Below are 19,864 nucleotides of genomic sequence, written 5' to 3' on the forward strand. Positions count from 1 at the left end.
GTCTGACCCCAGCAGCAGGACCGGCCCGGGCCCACCCCCGGAAGACAGCACTCAGCTGAGCACGTGGCTCGGACAGGAGCCCGTGGGCCTTCCCGTCTGTGCACCCCCACCCAAAACTCCACCCAGCTCCACTCCCAGCCTGGGCCACACTGCCAGAGCTCTGCCCTGACGCCGCCCCAGGGACAGGGTCGCAGCCCCAGTGCTCTGGTCCCCACACGGCCCAAGAGCCTTCACCGGGGACACATGGAGGGCGCTGAGCGCTGCCCCGCCTGTGTGGGCCTCGCCCAGGTCCCCACGGGGTGGGGGGTGCAACGGCACAGGCACAGAGGGCTGGGCTGGCCCAGTCACGGGCTTTGTCTCTGAGGGGGCTGGCAGCAGGGAACCAGGCTGCACACTGGCCAGAGATGACTGTGGGGCCTGTGGCCGCATCACCTGCCCTCCCCCAGTCCCTGACCAGCCACCTGGAGTGGCCGATCTCAGCAAGCTCTTCAGAGAGGCTGAGAGTGCCAGCCCTGGGGCTGCAGGGCCCCGGAGGGAAGCCCGGCTCGGGAGGCAGTGGCAGGGCGGTGAGAAGAGTGGAGACGCTTAGTCAGGAACACCGGCTCTCAGGGAAAGTGTGCACAGCGGCCCCGGGTGGGGGCCTGGGCAGGGGCTGCACTCTGCAGCCACCGCAGAGCCTGGCACCACGACAGGACCACTGCCGAGACCCTCAGGAGCCTGCCTCGGGGAAGGTGTCAGATAGCTGCCTCAAAATGCACTGGCCCAACAGGCAGCAGAGTGCCCACGCCAGCTCCAGCACTGCTGACCGTGGCCAAGTGCAAACAGGTCCCACGTGGACTCCATGCCCTTGGGACAGGGTCAGCATCAAGAGCTGTCCACTGAGCCCTTCCTTCCCGATCAGAGCCAAGCCCGCTCTGCCTACACCCCCACCCCCGTCCCCATCAGCACCAGTCCACCGCCAGCTCCCCCAGTCTCCCCTCAAGCCTTCCGAATGGGCCAAGGAGTTGGCCACCACAGGACCTTTGCACTTGCGGAGCTCTGCCTGCAACACCCGCCCCGAGACGGCTACACACACAGAGGCCCATGGAGGCCTCTCGCTCGTCCTCCGCCCCTCCTCACTGGCCAGGGCACCAGCTGGCAGGCACTGCGAGAGGTGCCCAGAGGGCAAGGCAGGGCACAAGGACAGCTCCAGAGGAACTGGTCAGCCGGGAGAAGGGAGTGAGCCACATCACCAAGCAGGTCTCGGAAGGGTTCTGGTGTGTCACCCATCTCACCTGTGATGTTTTGCTGTCTCGCTCTCTAATTTTGTCCTTGACGAGTTTTATTAGTGAGGTGATATTGTAAAATTCCGCTTCCTCCAATACCCCTAGGATAAAGAAAAATAACTAATTTCAACCAGATGAAATAAATGCTGTCTCTGCCCCGCAGTGAACCCAAGGCCCATGCACACATATAACAGACAAAACACACATGTATATACTAAATAGATGCTGCAGAAAAAGATGCAGACATATGGTCACAGGAGCAAGATGGGCCAGAATGAAGGAGGGAGTTGGCACAGCTCAACAAGCAAAACAGGGCCGAGCCCTGGGCTCTCAGGACACCCGGCTCCATGCCAGGAACCGGAGCATGGCCGGTGTCTGCAGACATGGGCAGAACGCAGAGCCGGCAGCCAGGCTGCCCTGGAGGGGAGCAGACCCAGGGTGGGCGATCCCGGGGACCCCGGGAGGGGCGTGGCCCCCAAGCAGTGTCAGCCAGGACCCCAGAGAGCAGCGGGCCCCGGGCCAGAGCCGCCCTCCCTGAAGGACAGGGAGTGAGAGAGCTGCAGCCCCCAGCGGGCAGGCTGGGCCTGAGACGAGCATCTGCTCGGGAGGGAGCTGGGGAAGGAGGGGGGCTCCGTTCCTGGGGCTGGAGGGCCCCCACTGCCTGCCCCTCCCTCTCCGACTTACCTTCCTCTGCCAGGTCTTTGTTAATGACCAGCTTCCCATGTCTCAGGTAGTTCAGCACAGGCCCAAAGTAGGTGGGGTCTCTGTCGATTAAGTAGGCACCTGTTTCATCCTGCAGAGAGCAAGAGACAAGCTGAGCCCAGACAACAGGGCGGTTTCTGCAGCTGGCCGCCAGGCCACGGCTAGAGGGGTCTCACCCCCAACCGGCGCGTCAGCGCTCGTGGCACTTCAGGGGACCCCAAGCAGCGTCGCCTGCCTCAGCACCCGCGGCTGCTGGCCCTGACCCATCACCACTGCAGCTGAAACTGAGTCTCAGCTCTGTGGCGGCAAGGTGACCGCCACTCAGAGGCAGGGGGGCCATGCACAAGACCTCTCTGCTCAGCTCCCAGGACTCCTGAGGCGGGTTCACCTTTCGCTCAGTCAGGCCCGCCCCCTAGTGACCCCACTCTCTCCCCGGCACAGTGGCTGATGGCTGCCCTGCTCATTTCGGGGCTCCTCCCTGGGCAGGACTGGGGTGGGGTCCCAGGCTCAGGGAACAGAGCTTCCCTGTGACTGACCACCGAGGACCCCTCCCCGATAGGTGGCGCCTCCAGGGCCTATCTTCAGAAGGCGCCCCTCCAGACCTGGTGGGCCCTGCCCCCCCGCAGGGCCAGCGTCTTTCTGATGCCTCGCTGCCCGCGGCAGGCCTTTGGCGTCAGCTCAGTGCCATCCGGGCGTGGCTGACGGAGGTGGACACACACGCCCTGGCACAGGGGAGGCTGTGGTGCCCATACGTGGGCACACCAGTGGAGGCCCGTGGCAGCCCTCGGTGCAGAGGCAGGGCAGGGTCTGTGCCAAGGAGAAGAGTCTGGGGTCCACAGAAGGCCACGGCCCCGCCGCTTCCAGGACACTGTGTCCACTGCTCTCTGGTCTGCTGAGTGCGACCTGGCCCAGGCTGCCATCCAGCAGGGCTGCTGGCTCCTCCTCTCATAGGAGCCCCCTTCCCTCTGCACCTGGGCCAAGGGCCCCAGGACTCCGCTGAGACAAGCAGGTGACTCATAAGTCAGGAAGTGTGGGGCTGGCCTCCCTGTCCAGCAGGTGCCTGCCGGGATGAGGCTGGGGTCCTGGAGGCAAGGGCCATGGAGGACGCAGGGGCAGCTGACGGACCGAGGCTCCAGTGCAGCATCAGGGTGCTCACGGTAGGAGGGGGTGCAGTAGAAGCCCCTGAGCCTCCTGGACATGGTGAGCCCACGGGTGCCAGAGCCACTCTCAACTGTGAGGCAACGTGCTGTGCGAGGGCCCCCTTCTCCCTCGTGCGCATAGAGCCCGGAATTTCGTGCAGTAAACCTGGAGGCCTCAAGGGTTTTCCGTTGAGTCCAGGAGGAGCAAAGGCGGCCTCTGGGATGGACCAGGGGATGTGAGGATGCACGCCTTCTGTGTACTTCTACCGTTTTCTATCTCAACTGCCTCCGTGCCAGAGCACGGCTGCCCGGAGCTGGGCACCTACCCACCCTCAGGGCACATGTGCCAGCTCCCCAGGGTCCCAGGACCCACTGCCTGAGCTGGCCTCCAGGGGCTGGGGCCAGCCGGAGTGGGCTTCAGGGGGGCCCCTGACACGCCACGTGTCTCCCCTGCAGCGTCACCAGCTGAGGGCGGGACACCCAGTCCAGCGGCTGCCACGCCGGCCCTGCGCCCCCTCCGGGGAGGGAAACCCCCCAACCTGGCCCTGGAAGTGCAGGCCCCAGGCACCCTGAGACGCTGCAGGGAAGCGGCCACCTCCTGGCAGCGACGGGCCCGCCTCTCCAGGACGGACCTGAGGAGTCTTCTCGGCGGCCTCCTCGTGGGCCCCACACGGCTCTCGGGCCCAGTCTCTCTGCAAGCACCTGTTCTGATCGGAAGGGCTTCCTTAAGAAACACGGTCGAGACTCCGGAGTCAGGACAGGCCGAGCAGCAGTGTGGGGGCAGTGCTCACTCTACGACGGCACATGGGCCCCTGCCCAGAAGACCGCACACACTCACTTGAGGCACTCAGGCAGGAGCTCTGCAGAAGCCGCACCCTAGCACTGAGCCCATGCTGGAGCCCACGCTGCTGGAGCGCATCTGCGCTGGCGAGGGCAGCCGTGCCCTGGGCCGTGACTAGGCTGCACCCGGGGGCGCCAGTGCCCTGGGCCCTCACGCTGTTTGTGTGTAAGCGGCCCCGGGGCATCCAGCCTAAGGCAGAAATAAAAACACAGAGCACACAAAGAGAGAAGACCCCTTGTCCCAGATTCAGCAGCCTCGGGCTCACCTGAGCCACAGGACAGGGAGGGCGGTCTCCGTGCTGTCTAGTTAGCAGCGGGGGAATGCCGCCCGGCGCCAGCTCACGGGAGGATGAGCTTGTGACGTGTGCCTGGCCTGGCCAGGCGGACAACAGGCAGGAAGACTCGAGGATCTCTCTCCTGCCCTCAGTTTATATAACAAGCCTGTGTCACATTCATACAGTGGTGAGGCTTGAGGGTTTTATTTTTTTGTAAAAGAGCCAGAATTAAGATTGCTTGCTCAACAAACCTTTTTTTTAAAAACTGACTATCCCCTCTTCTCGCCAAGTTAGCGTGTGACCTGCTTCCGCAGTGCTGGCTTTGAAATATACATCCACCCAAAGGCACAGAATGGCTGAACTTGCTCATGAATATTTAACAGAGGCCATGCCCACCAGGCAGCTCTCACTGTCTGCTCACTCTCCCGCCCTGCCCGGGGCTGAGCCGAGGGCTCCAGTGAACAGTGAACCTGGGCCTTGGGCCACAGAGGCAACGCCCTGGCCACAGCCATAAGTGCCCTGCCCCCGTCCCTCCTCTGGACAAGCCCATGCCACAGGCACCCATGGGACCCCTGACCTGCAGTCAGAGGAGGGAGGCAGGGAGGGGAATCCCGATGGGAGACCCCACGCACACCCACCCCAGCCCCTGGTGCTGGTTAGGAGGCAGCGCGCCTGCCCGCCCATGCCCGGCCCGCATGGTCCAGGCAGGTTTGAACGCCCTGCCAGCAAGCACTGTGGGTCAGAGCAGGCAGCCGCCCATGCAAAGGGCCATAAAAAGGAAAAGGGGCATAAGGGACGCGGGTGGAGAAGCCGGGCCCTCAGGCGAGACAGTAAACAGAGGAATCCTGTTACTGTCTCACTGTGCCCGGCTCCTCTCAGCCACCTTCCCAACTGCAGCAGACACACCAGGAAACACAATGTGACCGTGGCTGTCGGCCACCGGCGGCTATAAGTTAAGGGGGTGGAGTGTCCCCAGCTAACGCAAGGTGTGCTGTCAAAATTCCCCATCTGAGATCTAAACGCAAAAGCGTGGAGTTATCTGTGCACAAACATGTGCAAGCAACATAATTAGAAAGACATTTCTCTCTGAAATTACCCACTTAAGGGATTCTGTATCACTTAAAACCTTCACCTCTGCCTGCTTTTCTCTTTAGTTTTCTACGGTTTGACAAGTCCCTGACCTAGAAGAGGCCTGAGACATCATCAGTTCCAAATGAGGAAACGGAGGCCAGAGAGCAGAGGCCCGCGCGGGCAGCGGCCGCACTCATGAGCGTGGGAGAGCCGGCGGCCCCGGCCGCACGCCGCCCTGCGCACCGTGGAGGGGCATCCCTGCGGCACACGCAGGGAACGGAGGGGAAGCAGGGCCCTGGGCTCCTGGGGCCCCGACCCCAGGGCACCTCGCAGTCCTAGCATGTGGCTTAGGAACAGAATCTAGGGTGACACCCACGACTCCAATGACGCTGACTCAGAAGCAAACCACAGGTGCGTGACAGGACCCCCACACGAGGCTCCTGGTTCTTCTCTTAGAACCAATCCACCAGGGGGTGGGGGGTGTAGGGAATCACACCAAGCTCCCTGAACAAGCAGAGATGGCTCACAGGACCCGGGCCCGCTTGGAGCAGACACTGTATCAAATGTGTGCAGAGACAGGGGCCAGGCACCCAGGTGTGGGGCAGTCGTGAGCAGGACGCTGTGGGGAGACCCACCAGCCATGAACACCTCTGTCAAAGGCAAGGGGGCAGCCACCTGTCCGGACTGCTCAGGTACTTCCCTGCCTACAGACAGTAGTTACAGAGCACCTGCAAAGAATTCCCCTACAGATGCCACGCTGCTTATCTTGGTGGGGAGAGAGAGAGGAGAGGGGAGAGAGAGAGAGAGAGAAAGTGAGAGGAGAGAGACGGGAGGGAGAGAGAGAGGGAGAGGGGAGAGAGAACGTGAGCAACCAGGTCAACCTGAGATGGAAACAGGCAGGAACCACGGGAGAGACGCACCCGCAGACAGGGCCCAGGGTCCCTGGCACAAAGCTCCCAAGCAGCTCTGCCAGCCTGGAGGCGAGGCCCCCTCAGGCCTGGAGTCTCCAGTCCCCTGGATGCCAGTCACAGCAGGCAGGCAGGACACTGCAGCCAGGATGTTCACCACAGGCTCATGCCGCACCCGCTGCTCCTGAGGCCCCCACGGCACCGCCCTGCTGGCTCCCAGCAGCCTTTGTTCTCCTCTGAGCCTGGTCCTGCTGGCGGAGCCGGTACAGAGTTCACTCTCCCTTCTTGCCGGGCCGAAGGGCAGGCACACGGCTCCTCTGCGCCCTCGACCAACTCCCCGTCCTCACTGAGGCCTGCCTGCCTCTCCCTTACTGCTTTGAGAAGCCCACCTTGGTCTATTCAGCGGCAGAGCCAGCCCTAGCCGAGCCTGACTTGCAAAGTCAGCCAGGAACCTGGACGCCCAGCCCGAGGACACCAGAGCCCCCCAGAATGGACCCTGATAAGAGACGCAGGGTACACAGCCTCCCTGAGGCTAGGAGCCTGTCCCAGAGGCACACGGCCCAGAGGAGCTGCGCCCTGCAAGCTGAAGGGCATCATGCTTCCTGTAAGCAGGGAACCCGTGCCCCTCCCCCGTGGTACAGCCCCAGTGCCCAGTGCTGGGAACGGACCCCCAGGGCCTGTCCTGAGAACTGGCAGCTTGAGAGGCCTGCAGGGGGGTCTGCAGAGCCCAGTGCCCACCCCCCACCAAGGGGCTGGCCCAGCAGCCGGGGCTCCCTGCCAGTGGCATGAAGTTTGCACGCATTGAGTTAGTGTGTGTAAGTAACAAATGGAAACAAAAAACAAGTTCCAAAGGTGAGAAATTCTTGGGACATTCTTTCTAAAAACAAAGTGCGGAGGTAAATAAAGCCCAGGGAGTGCCATCTCTACTTCCTGCGCCGTCGCTGACGCAGCGTGGGGCACCCGGCGGGGGAGCTGACGCCTGCATCCCTGGTCCTCAAACTCCCCTGGGACTCTGGCTCAGAGAGGTCCAGGAACCCAACCCACATAAGGGCAGGTTGGGTTGTGGGTGGAGTCAAAGTCAGGCCTGAGTCTAAGTGGGCCACCGTGGAAAACGCCCCGCAGCCCACCAACTCTAGACCACAATGTGCTGGGCGCTCTGCAGGCTGAGGAGAGCTGCCCAGCGGAGGCCTGGGAAGCGTCCTGTGCTCGAGGCAGCCCGCGGGTGTCCTGGCCGCGCAGACTGTGCCCTGGGTACCAGGCAGAGTCAGTGCGTTTAAAGATGGTTGGCCCAGTGACTGCAGTCCTCGGGCACCTCCGGAAAGCAGTCGAGCGCGGCCACCCCAGGGGAATGTGGCCACGGCCAAGCCCCAGGAGCTGGCATCTCTATGTTCTCATACAACTCTGTTTTGCAAAACAGGCAGGTGGACCACAGCTTTCTGACCGCTGCTGGAAACCGAGGCCAGTCACTGTCCCGCTGGCCAAGAGTGAGTGAAGGCCGCCCGAGCTGTCGGCAGAAAGAGGAACTGCTCTGCAGCAGACGACCACTTCCTCCTGGCCACCCTCGGACGGCTAGCAGCCGAGTCCACTGGCCTGAAGCAGCTCTCCCCTAGAAGCAAGCCCTTTCTCAGGACATCCCTGCTCTGACGCGTGGGCTGGTCAGGGCCAAGGGGCCTTGTGAAGAGATGACTGCGGCATCCTCAGCGAGTGAGCCACCCCCTGCGCTGGGGCATCCCCCGCCAGGGGCCTGAGCCAGGCCCGGGGCCAGGGCTGAGGACGGGCTCGGAACTCAAGCAAAGTGTGAGATGAAACGCACAGCCCCTGGGGACCACCGCTCCTGCCTCACACCAGAACCCCAGCCCTCTCGGTGGAGCTACGATGCTCACAGCCTTTCGCCTCTGACTTAAGTCACACAGAACATAATCTGGCGTTTCACTCTAAGTAATCCCCACTTCTCCTGCCAAGCAGCTTAAAAGATAGTCCTTCCACCCACACCCCCGTCACTTAGCCCTGTCTGTGAAACTCCTTTCACTATCGTTCTAATCCTGAAACTCTAGCCAACACCTGGGGGTCAGCACAGGCCAAGACCTGTGTAGGATACAGCATGTCATCAGAACACCTCGACAGCCCACCTCTCAGAGACCCACCTGATGCCCCCACACCTGCAGCCCCAAAACTAGGACAAGGGCCCTGCTGAAGGGCAAAGGCTGATGAGAAACGCAGTTTTCTCCAGACCTGGCTCAGTGGCAGAGAATGAAGCCCCTCCCCTGCAAATCCTATTTAATCTGAGTGGTTTCCAACCACCAAGTAGTATTTCCTGTTTCCCTTTAATTCCTAAAGCATCTCCCCACCGAAGCAGGGATGGACTTAACTCTGAACAAACTCAAACCTGTTTTCAACAATGCCACTGGGCCAGGAACCGTGGAATAGAGAGACAGCCCAAGTGAATCACATGCCGGGTATTTGCACAGCACTTCCGGGAAGAGGTGCTACACCTGGCCCGTTCCCGATGGAAGAGGGCAGAGAAAAATGGCCCAGGACAGCAGATGAACAGAGGCCGAGATGAAGGGCGCAGTCCCGGCCCTGCTGGGGAAGCACCAGGAGGAAGTGAGAACTCGCACTGGGGCTAACTGCAGAGAGAACGTCACGGCCGCCGGGGGCCCAGGTCAGAACAGCAGGCGAGAGAGCAGTGAGCAGTGGGGCCCAGAGACAGCCTGGCTCCCCGCGCCCCTAACAACCTGGCTGTCCGCTGTTGAACGAAGCACTCCTCCACAGAAATATCCTGACACCACCTTTCCCCCCAGGCTTCCTGACAGAGGTCCTTGCCAGACATTCTGTGTTTAATAGCAAGCTCTAGGCACTCTCCCAGCAAACTCCGAACCCATCAGGCTCCTGAAAGATTCCAGCCTTCGACGTCTGGGAACTCCTCCCCATTAAGTCTCCCCACCCAACACGACCCAAGCACTACTCTGCAAGCCCAAGTGCTCAATAAACACGAGAAATATGCCCAGCAGGAAATCTTCCAGTAGGTGCGTCCAGCCCTGTGAATATCTTTGAGGTGTGCGTCCATCAGTCTTAACTATGAAGTCTGGGTTTGGAGATTTTTACACGTGAATCAACATCCTGTTTTCTCTTCCAGCACATAACTGCTAGCATCCCACTCTTCCAAATGAGCCCCTTTCCCTCCACCCTCAACCTCAGACTCCTTACTCAGGATTTCGTTATCCAGGAGTGAATCTCTGGGACATTCTTTCATCAGAACCAAAGGGGGGAAAACTGAGGAGAATGAGTACCTTATACATTTTGTCATTTGAAGCAGAACACTACTACTATGACTAAAGGGAATTAGCCTTACTCTTTCTGGCAAGTTCACATCTGTGGCTAAAGCTAACTCATAGTTATTATCAACTCCTTCATGAGACAGAAACCGTATCTGCTGCATTACCTTCATGTTCTGAATTCCAACTTTACAAATAGATGAAAAAGAGCAGCTGTAACACAGATATAATTTATACTCTGATAAATTACCCCCTGCAAAAAACTACTATAAAGTGTAATTTTTTTAAGCAGTCTTGAGATATTAAAATGAAGGGATAAACTGACTTAACAGGCAAACTATAATCAGCCCTGAATCAACTGTCTCAGCGCTGAATAGACAGCACTGCCTCAAAACAACCCAACGGACAAGAGCAATGTAAAAATGGGCCTCAGCATACAAAACAAAAAGGCTCAAGTAGAAATGCAAGTGAATGACCACTAAGGCTCACTGCTTAAACAGTAAAACATACACCCACACTATAAAAGGAAAATCACAGCTAACAAAAGCCTATTTCTATCCTGGAGATGACTGTCATTTTCTGGGAGGTCAATTCTCTGAGAGCAGAGAGCTTGGTCAAATGCGCAATGGAAACAGCTGGGCAGCCGCGGGGGAGGGTGTGTGTGGGGTGGTGGGAACCGGAGAGCTGGCAGCCCAAACTCTGATTTCTACCCATGACTGGTGGTTTTGTGGTAACTCGAGCTCTCCTTTCCTGATCATAAGGTCATGCCACACAGAAGATGGTGTCGGTCAGGCTTTGCATCCTGAAGACAATATGAATCTTTCTGAGAAGCCTAGGCCTGGCAAATGCTGGGCTGGCAAGGCTCCAAGCCAAGTGCAATTATGTAGGCTCAAGTGAAAGACAGGAAAGTTAGAATAAGACTTGTGAACTAGGAAAAATATAGGTAAAAACTGTTCTTCCAAGTGCCTTTTCTGAGTGTCAGCGCTGTTCAGCTCGAGACAGTCTCCTTCAGGCACACAAATCTTGTAAATGTGGTCATCACAATAGTTTCTGCACAACCGTAGGAGCATTTAATCTGATGAAAGACAATCGGCAAACCAACCTAGAGATTCCTATCCTTCGGAGAGGGCACTAAGAAAACTAGGTTACTTAGAAGACTAAAAAAAATTTCCTATCTAGCCCTTCCTTAACACTCCTAAGCCATGCCTTAATATAAGCAACCCTCCTTTTGAAAAAGCACTCTATGGACGGCACTTTCTCGGAGTGCTGAGTGGGTGCGTGTTGCGGCTGAAAACCATGGAGCATCAACTCTCTAAATGCAAGTCACTGGGAAAGAGAGGCCACCCACGTAAACCCCCACACCAACGTTAAGTCAAGCGTCTGGAACGTGAGAAGACGAGAACACCGGGGCTCTCAGATTCCAAGGCCAGTAAGTACACCACGGGACGGAGAAGAGAAGGTGTTCGCACCAGGGGCCAAAGAATCTAGGGACGAAAGAAAGTAGATCCACAGTAGTCTGGGGTCTGGAAAACCTCCTCCACAGAAGAGCAGAGAGGGCGAGACAGAGAGGCACCCAGAGGCGGACGGGCAGGGGATCCTTGAGGGTGGTGGGCGCCAGAGCGCCATCCTCTCTTTTCCCGGCCCGAGAAAAGGAGTCGCGAACCTGGGTCAAGCTGGTGACGGAGAACGCGGGGCTCGGAGCCGAGGCGGATCTCCTCAGCGTGGGGCAGGGGGCGTGCGGCGGGCCGCTGACCAGGGCGACCCGAACCCTTCTAACTGGCCCGCGCGGCCCTCACCTTGTCCGAGTCCAGGTCGGGGTCGGCCTGGCACAAACGGTAGAGGAAGGATTTCGGATCCCGGCACAGCGTCTGCCGAGTGGTGAGGAAGTAGGTGCCGCCGACGTTGAGCCGGACCCACTTGGACACGCTGCCAGGACGCTGGGCCAAGGCGCCGAGCCCCGCGCTGCAGCGCCGGCACAGGCCACCCCCCAGCCCCGCCCCGAGGCCGCCCGGGGCCGGAGGCAGCAGCTCGCAGTGATTCTCCGCCATGATCCCAGCAAGCCCCGCCACAGCTCCTCGCCACCGGAAGCGTCCTGTCTTTAATACAGTCCTCCGAGCTCTGTCCCGCCCACGGGTCCGCCTTCGTAAAGCGCCCACCCCGGCGTCACGCGAGAAGCGGAAGTTCCGGCCCGGAAAAGCGGCCGGCCGTACCTTCTTCCGGCCGGAGTCCGGCGCGGCGTGGCCCGGTGACGCCGACGTGGGCGAGCCGCGGTGGAGCCGGGTGTAGGGCTCGAAAGGGGTTCGCCAGCCTCCGCCAGGCGCGTGCCATGCCTGGACGCCCTGTTCTCGGGCCCAGGTCCTGGTCGCCCGACCACGCCCGACCCGCGCCCCGGCCAAAGGATGAGCTACGTCAGCGAGAGTCTACACTCTACATGCTTTTTTATTACAAGACTACCGAGCATACGTGGAAAATTCATCTGGTAACTACATCTAAAGCACAAATATTTGGGGGGGAAAAAAAAAGAATAAACAGATTCATTAAATTATGATATGATTAAATCATCGACCAAATAGAAAATTTATATAATAAAGCCAGAAAAAAAAGTTGTAAAATATAGTTTACAATAATTATTCACATTCAAGGCTGTACATCCATACATACAACAACGTGGCCCCGAACATGAATTCAATCCAAATAATTCATATATTAGATTTTAAATAACACAGACTGAACTAGAGGCCAACAATAGCCAGCAAATAACCTTATATAAGAATAAAAATACAAAAGTGTATATCCTAATATCATTGCATTATTTGTTTTCATAAGTTCTTTTTTTAATGTTTGCTTTGCCTGTACATCACAGTTACAGCTACAGACCAGGTAGAGAATATTACACATGTTATAACTGACTGCCACCAACCTGAAAGACAGCTAACATACTACTGATTCATCCTATTTTGTGTTGTTAAGGAACAGCTACAGCAGCTCTAAATATTGCAAAAATTTGATTTTGTCGATGTCCAATCAAACACCACGATAGAGGCTTTTCATCAGCAAAATGAACCCCTATTCATAGTCATTCAGCCAGATGGGTTAGACTAGGGTGGATTACACAGCTAAAAAAGTTTGCCTTTTGTAAAAAGTTCTCTGTACATAGTTTGGTATTTCTTCATAGTGAAGAAATGGGTCTGGGGGAAATTCAGGTATCCTTGGAGGCTTGCCCACCATGCTGTCTGAGCTCAGATAAAACTGCCCTCTGCTGAACAGCTTCCTCCCCAGGCCAGATCTCCACAGGCAGCCTAGTTCACAACCCTGCAGTCTTGGGCCAGCAGCCTGCACCCCTCTGAGGCTCTGGGAGTGACTCCTGCCCTGAGTTAAGGCACTTGCCATGTACTCTGCCTAAGAAGCAAGGGCCACACCCACTCGAGTCACCATCAGTTAGTTCATGCTAGGTTTGGGCATGAAAGAAAACATGGGGAAATGCATACGGTGCTATCTCCAAGGAGAGTACCTCCACCATGCTCACAGCTGCTCAGCCTCTGCTCTGGTCTATGGACCAACCAGGGGGAGGTGATCAGAGGGAAGGGAGAGCTAATTCTGCATCATCTGGCCACAGCCTCTGACCATGCCAAGTGGCACTGGGCATGGCACCCAGAAGTCTCCCATGTGTGTTCCACCTCAGAATTGACAGACCCCAAACTAAAGTGCAGAAATTAAGGATGAAGCCAATTTGGGTGGTCTGGACTTAAAAGACAACTAGGCAACCTGCAACACTGGTGGGCAAGGAAAGGGGAGGAGAAATCCTTAAATCCTTGTCAGCCAGGACAATCATATTCTACAATGAAAAAACCTGACCAGCATGCTCTAATGAACTGCTAAGACCTAAGTCCTGTGATCTGAAGAGCATGAGGGCAAGCACACTTCCCTAAAATCCAATTGTCTACATGGTTTCAAGTAGAGCCTTTGCTCTTTTGCTGATTCCAAATGGCCCAGTGTACTTTCTGAGTCTACAAACTTCATTACAAATTATCCACTAAGTATGTGGCAAGGTCAGTTCAACACTTTTTATCTCTGCTGACTGTGCAGATGCAAATTCAGTACCATTGTGGACACAAAGTACAAGATTCTGGAAGTGTCACCAAGCACTTGAAAGCCATAGCAGCAGGGGCGGGAAGGTAACATGCAAGCATAACCAGGTTTTCTCAGTGAAAATAAGGAAACTGGCTTTTGGAAAAATATGTCACAAATGGCCTGCAGTAATGACATCACTTTAGGATTAAGAGGGGGGGAAAAAAAAGAGCAATCTTACTCAAACATTCTTGGGAACACACAGCTTACCAGAAATTGATTTGTTCAGAATCTGCAGAACACAACTAAGGAAGTTCTGTACTGGAACTCTGAGCATCTACTCATCAGATCAAGACAGAGAAGAGACACTATACTACCTTTAAAATGAACAGACTTTTTGCCCCCAAAACACCACTTCTAGGTATTTGGGCAGGGTGGGGGCGAGGGAGATTCAGAGTCCAAAATCAAAGATTTCTGAGGATATTAATCACAGCATTATTTAAATGGTGAAAAACCAGAAGCCACCTAAATGTTTTATAGCAGTGAAATGGTCAGATAAATTATGATAAAAATTATCCATTAAACTCTACAATCATTAAAAATAAGGTTTTTAAATCACCGTTCAAACATGACACAACATTAAGAAAAAACACCAAGTGGGAAAAGCTGGATGCAAAATGGTGTGCGTTGTCATGTTCCCAGGTCAGTTACAAGAGCGAACACACGTGTGCAGGTGGGGCGGCGGGCGGCAGGCTGGGCCTGTACACAGACGCACGCAGCGGGCTTTCCTGGGTGCTGAGCCTCCCACTGACTTTTTTCAGAACACAAATGTTTTAACAAAGTACAAAGTCACACGGAGCCCCATGCACGCACCCTGTCCTTGGGGGTCTGTTGGCAGGTGGTCGGTCTCCTGCAATTCCTTCGGGCCTGTACCACCAATGCCACAGACTGGCCCAAGGGTGCTGGGGTAGGTGCAGTTCCCCTCAGCCCTGGCCTGACCCCAAGAGTCATCTTTCCCAAGGAAAGTCTGTAACCAGCCTCCTGAGACGCAAGGTTCAGAATGGCAGGCCTGTGGTGCCCCTCTCGGGGTGGGGCTTTGGGCTCCACGTGGGGCTGCCCACTGCCTTGGTCACGTCACACCTGGCTTCCTCATGCCCCTGGAGGGAGGCTAGGCGTTGCCAGGTGGCAAAGCCCTCGGCCCTCCTGCCCCGGCTCTGTGGCAAGAGGGGCTGGGCAGTGGGGGAGCGGGGCTCTCTGAAAGGCACTGGCTTCAACTCCGGCACCTCCCCCCCCGCCCCTCTCGGTACAACTCCGGGCTCCTGAGCTGTTCAACACTAGGGCATTCTCTTTCTCACCCTGGATCAGCCCACGTTTATATATATGTTTCCAGGTATGTCTGCGCGTGTTCAGAGACTGACATCCACCCACGTCCACATCTTAGAACGTAAGGCACCTGCCTGCCAGGATGATGGCTCAAAGGATGAGGTGGATAAAATTAAAGACTACACGAGGAAGCACAGGGCAAGAAGAGAATATCTAAGGGCCTTTAAAAGAAAAACAAGGGAAGAGGCTTGTGAGTGAGCAGAGAAAGGTGGCCGACAAGGGCTCAGCTGTCACCGGCTCAGGCCAGGGCAGTCACTTCAGCTCTGCCAGCTGCGAGCTCAACCCCGAAGCCCTGGGTCTCTGGCTCTGGAGGTTAAGATGGAGCTTGTCAGTTGAGCCCAGGAGGTAGTGGCGCTCTCCGGAGGGAAGAATGCAGTGGGAGCATTGTCTCTCCCCGAGCGGCCCAGCCGAGCGCGCTTTTACAGCCAGGACTCAGCTCTGCCTATCACCCCCGCACCCAGACATCCAGGACGGATGCGGCGTGGACGCGGCTCCCCGCCCTCCAACTGCACACACAGACGCGGGCGCTGTGGCGAGGGACATTTGAACAGGGTGTGCACCTGAAACCCAAGTCCTGATCCTGAAAGAAAGGCTCAAGACAGATTCGCTTTTGGGAAAGCAGGTGAACACAGGCAAGCTTTTTCCAAAGCAAGGAGGGGGGGCTCAGTCTACGGCTACACGCCCAGGGCAGTGACTTATTTCTGGGCCACCCCCCACCCTGGGCAGGCACCCCCTGCGCCTTGGTATCCTACACACACACACACACACACACACACACACACACACACACACGTGAACCTGGCTACACCTCTGCGCCCCTCCAGCGCCCCCCGCACAGTGGGATTCCCCACAGCCCAACCTCCTTCCGAGTTTAACAGCCGCTGTTGCGACATCACCAATAGAGGTTAAGACATCCTTCCCTCCGGGTGGACCGTGGGTCACACACGGTGATGGGTGGGACAGGAGGTGGGGGCACAGAAGTCGTCAGGGGACCTTTTCCGTGGGAGTTTAAATCGGTGCCTTTGTGCAAGTCCAGAGGAAATGGCAGTCACCCTTCCCCTGGGGACAGGGCCACAGCGCCTGCTCCTCCTCCACTGGGACTGAAGGCTGCCCCCCGGGACACCCTGGGCAGGGCACGCCCCTAAGGAGCAAGAGGAAATAGCCTGACACTGGAGAGGGGTGGGCCGGGTTCACATGTGCTGCTCCTGCCCCTGTGCAAGGGGAGCGGCACCACTTTTCTCCAGGCAAAGCCCACATGACGGGGACCAGGTGACCCGACGACGTGAGGGCTTTTTGATGTTCCCGGTGGACACGTAAAAACGCTCTGAGCTAGACTCGGAGAAGAGGCAACTTTAGCAGGAAAAGGGTGTGCGGGGCAGCCTTGGTGTGATGGAGGACCAGCCCATGTGCCAATGCCGGGCACCTCGCAGCCCCGACTTCACCCGGACACACTCCACCTTCCAACCAAACTCTCAGAAGGGCTGTCGGCTCTTGCTCCTCCAAGAGGAGGCCACCAGGCCTGTCTGCCCCGCTGCCCTGGCCTCACAGGGGAGGGGGCCACAGAGCCCGGCTCCTGGGGCTCCCCCGGGTCAGTGCTCGGTCCCCAGACCCGGGGCAACGCTGCTCCATGGGTGACGCGCTGGAGCGCTCGGCTGGCGCCCTCCGACAGCAGCGGCTCTGCGTTTCGCCTGGACAACCTGTTCCACTTCTCACCGCCCGGAGCCTGCCCGGTCGACACGACGCAGGAGTGCTCGCAGACAGACAGCAAGGACCGCAGGAATCTCACAGCCACGACGGCTGGAGGAGCCAAGCACGGTCGCAGGGATCGGGCCAGACACTGGGGACGAGAAGAAAGGGGCAAACGGACAAAAGCCAAGGACCCCCCGCCTGCAGAGCTGGAGGCCCCTAGCAGGGCCCGCCTGGCTCCCTGGAGAAGAGTTGGTTCCCCCCCCCCGATGATCCAGGGGCAGGGAGAACCCAGAGACACGCCTTGGCCCAGGGGCCACAGCAGGACAGGCATGACGGGCCCACGGAGGAGAGCTGGCGCCGCGAGTCTGACCCCGAGTCGGGGCGGGAGCCAGGCAGACGTGCACAGCGCTAGTCCCCACGGCGAGCAGAGCGTGGAGAGCTCCACACAGCACAGAGAGCAAGCAAAGCGACCCTGAATTCCTTTTCGTTATTGGTTTTGTTCTTTGTGTGGTTGGATGTTTTTTTTCTTCTTTTCTTTTAAATAAAAAAGCTGCAAGGTTCCGCCGTCTGCGTCCCCCTTGAGATGGCCGGCAGGTGGTCTGGAAGCGTCCGGAGGCGGCAGGCTGTGCGGGGCATGGCCCCGCGGTAAGGGCGGGCCGCAGCGTCACTGCACGGCGGCATCCGGGTGGCTCTGGTACCTGTGCCGCCACACCTCCTGGATCTTTCGGCACCACTTATGCGCGTTCCCGCTGGGGTCCATCAGGTAATATGTCCTGTTTGGCTGCAGAGAGAGACACGCTGACTTTTCTGCTAGGGGTCCCAGCATGACCGGCACCCCCCCGGCAGTGAGAAATCGAACAAAGAAGGTGCCGGCTCCTGCGGCCAACACAAGCACCGCCAGGAAGCCCGAGAGCAGGTGGGCGTTTTCCTTCCACGTTTGTGCGGAGATTAAACATGCAGGTGAGGACCTGCAGTTCCCTGGGGGTGAGGTCACCCCGAGACTTGAGAACAAGCATGGGTGAATCCTGACCTAACTCTGAGCTGAGTCGTGAATGCTGGGATCCCTGGCGCGTGGGGAAGGGGGGACCACGACCCCCACCCCCACCTGCCCCACTGGCCACAGCATTCGACCGCTCTGGCTGGAGGCACAGAGGCCTGAGTACCTGGCAGGGGAGCTCGTGGGGACAAACTCACCGTGTGCACAAAGAAAGTTTTAAAATTCTTGGCCTCTGGTCGGAGTTCTTGTGACCATGGAATTTCACCTTTCAAGACTTTGTTGACAGGATCCACGTAATACAAGTGTGGCCCTTCCGTGAGCAGCAACTGTCGTCGCCGTGCAAATAAACCCTGGTGCAAATGACAACAGGAAAGAAAGGACTCTGCTCGTTAAGGCTCAGAGTGGAGGCTGAGCGCTCCCGCTGCCACCTCGGATGCTGGACTGTCGGGGCGCTCCAGCATGGGGACCACCACCGGCCCCTGCCCATTGGCCTGGGACAGGGGCGGGCACACCTCCCCTGATCAGGACCAGGCCCCCGGGTCAGATGGACGCAGCGGCACCACGCCTGCTGGTGCGAGCTGGATCCCGGCATCCAGGACGGAGCGTCCTACTCTGGCTGCCGCATGGGATGGGACCGCAGCCTGGCCCCGAGAACCTGCCCTCAGCACCCAGGCCCTGCCGCTTCCCAGACTCTCTTCTCCACGCTGAGGCCGAGTCCTGCATGCTGACCCCCTGCCCGCCACCTTCACAGAGGCTCTCGGGGCAGAGACACCCAGGGTAGGGGAGCCTGAGCCGACAAGGGCCCACAGCAGCGGAGAGAGAACGTGTGCAGAGTCTGTTATTTTTGGACGCGTTAATCCATTTAATTAATTCATAAAACAAAGTAAGATTTTCAGAAACAATCCTGATAAAGTAATAATGACTTGCTGGGATATAAAGAGAGGCTCCTCAGACAGAAACCTTGACCTCAGTGACCAACCCCAGCATCGGAAAGAAATCAGAACCCTGGCTCCCCAGTCGGCAACAAGAGGCCAAATTTCCGTATGCCCAGCCTTGTGTGCTCTCAGAGGTCTCCCCGAGCGGCTGAGGCTGTCCTTAGCTCTGACATGCAGAGACGATCTCTGAGAGGGAGGAATGGAGTAAGACATGGACGCGCAGGAAGGCGCCTCCGGACTCTAACTTACCTTCCGCTTGTCTACTGGACCCATTTTTAGTATTAAATTATTTTCTACAAACTGGTGCCTATAAAAAAAAGAAAACAAGGATCAGACACTCATGTCAGAGTCAGAAACTCTCCAAACTCCTCCCTCAGAACAAACTCCCAGACAGCACTGTGAACCCTGCCTCAATCAAGCCCCCGCCTTCAGAGACCCAAGCGCACTCCAGTGAGGGGAGCGAACTGCAGACGCGCCTGAGCGCGGGTGCCACACAAACTGCGCCTGCCCGTGGGCCCGGGGCCATGGGCGCTGGCAAGACCTCAGCCTCGGCTCTCCTCAGCAGCGTCTGCTCGACAGGTGAAGGCACGGGCAGATGGCGGGAACACACGTGCTCGCCACTTGGAAGCAAAGCTGGGGTGAAAGAGAGACTGCTGTTCTCACGTCACCGCACTAAGCTGGGACCCTGACGCGGCACTCAGAAACCACTGTGCTGTTTAGAATCACGAATCCCTAAAGAGCCAAGTTGGAAACTTGGTTTAAGAACATCTCATCTGGTGTTTCTATCATAGTAATAAAGCACTTGTATCCCAACATGGCAGGAATTCAGAACAAAAACTCCCAAATAGAGATTCTGACTTAAAACATATTAGTAACAAGTACCGTCCGCTTGACTCCTGGGACATTAGTGTCTGCAGGTTCTCTCTTTTGGTTAAAGCTAGCCGTTAGCGCTTTACGTTTTGTCTGACTTGACTAAAATTCTTGATCTAAAGGTTCTACTGTAGAAACAGTAAAAGGCGTAAGACGCTTGTCACCTCCCACAGCGATGATCTTACCCCAGAAGTGAGCAGACTACTCGCTCTCCTGGCTCCTCCTGGGACTGGCTCACATGCGAGGAGACAGCCTGGCTGGGGGGCCGAGTTCTCCCGTGAGTTTAACTGGCCTCCAGGTCTGCCCCACCAAATCCACCAGACAATGCCCGCCCCACAGACCCCACTAAACTAGGGCCCCTCACGAAGGACCCAGACCCAGTTAAACTGACACAGCATCTGGGTTCTGAAAACAACTCAGAGGAATGTTAACAACAACAAAAAGTGT

General features: G+C 57.3%; 2 protein-coding genes and 1 long non-coding RNA gene across 5 annotated transcripts in view; all 3 read right to left on the reverse strand.

The window, feature by feature from the left end:
- Positions 1-11,577, reverse strand: part of KCTD5 (potassium channel tetramerization domain containing 5) — a 23,452-nt gene extending 11,875 nt beyond the window's left edge. Inside the window, exons 1-3 of one of the 2 annotated variants that reach the window (XM_006059711.3) lie at positions 11,272-11,577; positions 1,950-2,058; positions 1,275-1,366 (exon numbers count right to left, since the gene is read on the reverse strand). In XM_006059711.3, the coding sequence (XP_006059773.2) occupies positions 1,275-1,366; positions 1,950-2,058; positions 11,272-11,523 (453 nt within the window). In that variant the 5' untranslated portion in view covers positions 11,524-11,577. The remainder of the gene's footprint in view (positions 1-1,274; positions 1,367-1,949; positions 2,059-11,271) is intronic. The other variant, XM_006059712.3, reaches the window with a different exon arrangement.
- On the reverse strand, positions 7,056-11,264 carry LOC123331612. Its single transcript, XR_006548342.1, has 2 exons — positions 11,139-11,264; positions 7,056-10,959 (listed from the first exon to the last, which is right to left on the reverse strand). It is a non-coding gene; the product is annotated as an uncharacterized LOC123331612 (long non-coding RNA).
- Positions 11,578-11,896: 319 nt separating the features above from the next.
- The window catches only part of PDPK1 (3-phosphoinositide dependent protein kinase 1), a 64,989-nt gene continuing 57,021 nt past the window's right edge, over positions 11,897-19,864 (reverse strand). For both annotated transcript variants that reach the window (XM_025275071.3, XM_044936159.2), the window contains exons 12-14: positions 18,797-18,854; positions 17,810-17,962; positions 11,897-17,396 (exon numbers count right to left, since the gene is read on the reverse strand). In XM_025275071.3, the coding sequence (XP_025130856.1) occupies positions 17,280-17,396; positions 17,810-17,962; positions 18,797-18,854 (328 nt within the window). In that variant the 3' untranslated portion in view covers positions 11,897-17,279. The remainder of the gene's footprint in view (positions 17,397-17,809; positions 17,963-18,796; positions 18,855-19,864) is intronic.

The sequence above is a fragment of the Bubalus bubalis genome, chromosome 24 (assembly GCF_019923935.1).
Source record: "Bubalus bubalis isolate 160015118507 breed Murrah chromosome 24, NDDB_SH_1, whole genome shotgun sequence".
Lineage (NCBI taxonomy): Eukaryota > Metazoa > Chordata > Mammalia > Artiodactyla > Bovidae > Bubalus > Bubalus bubalis.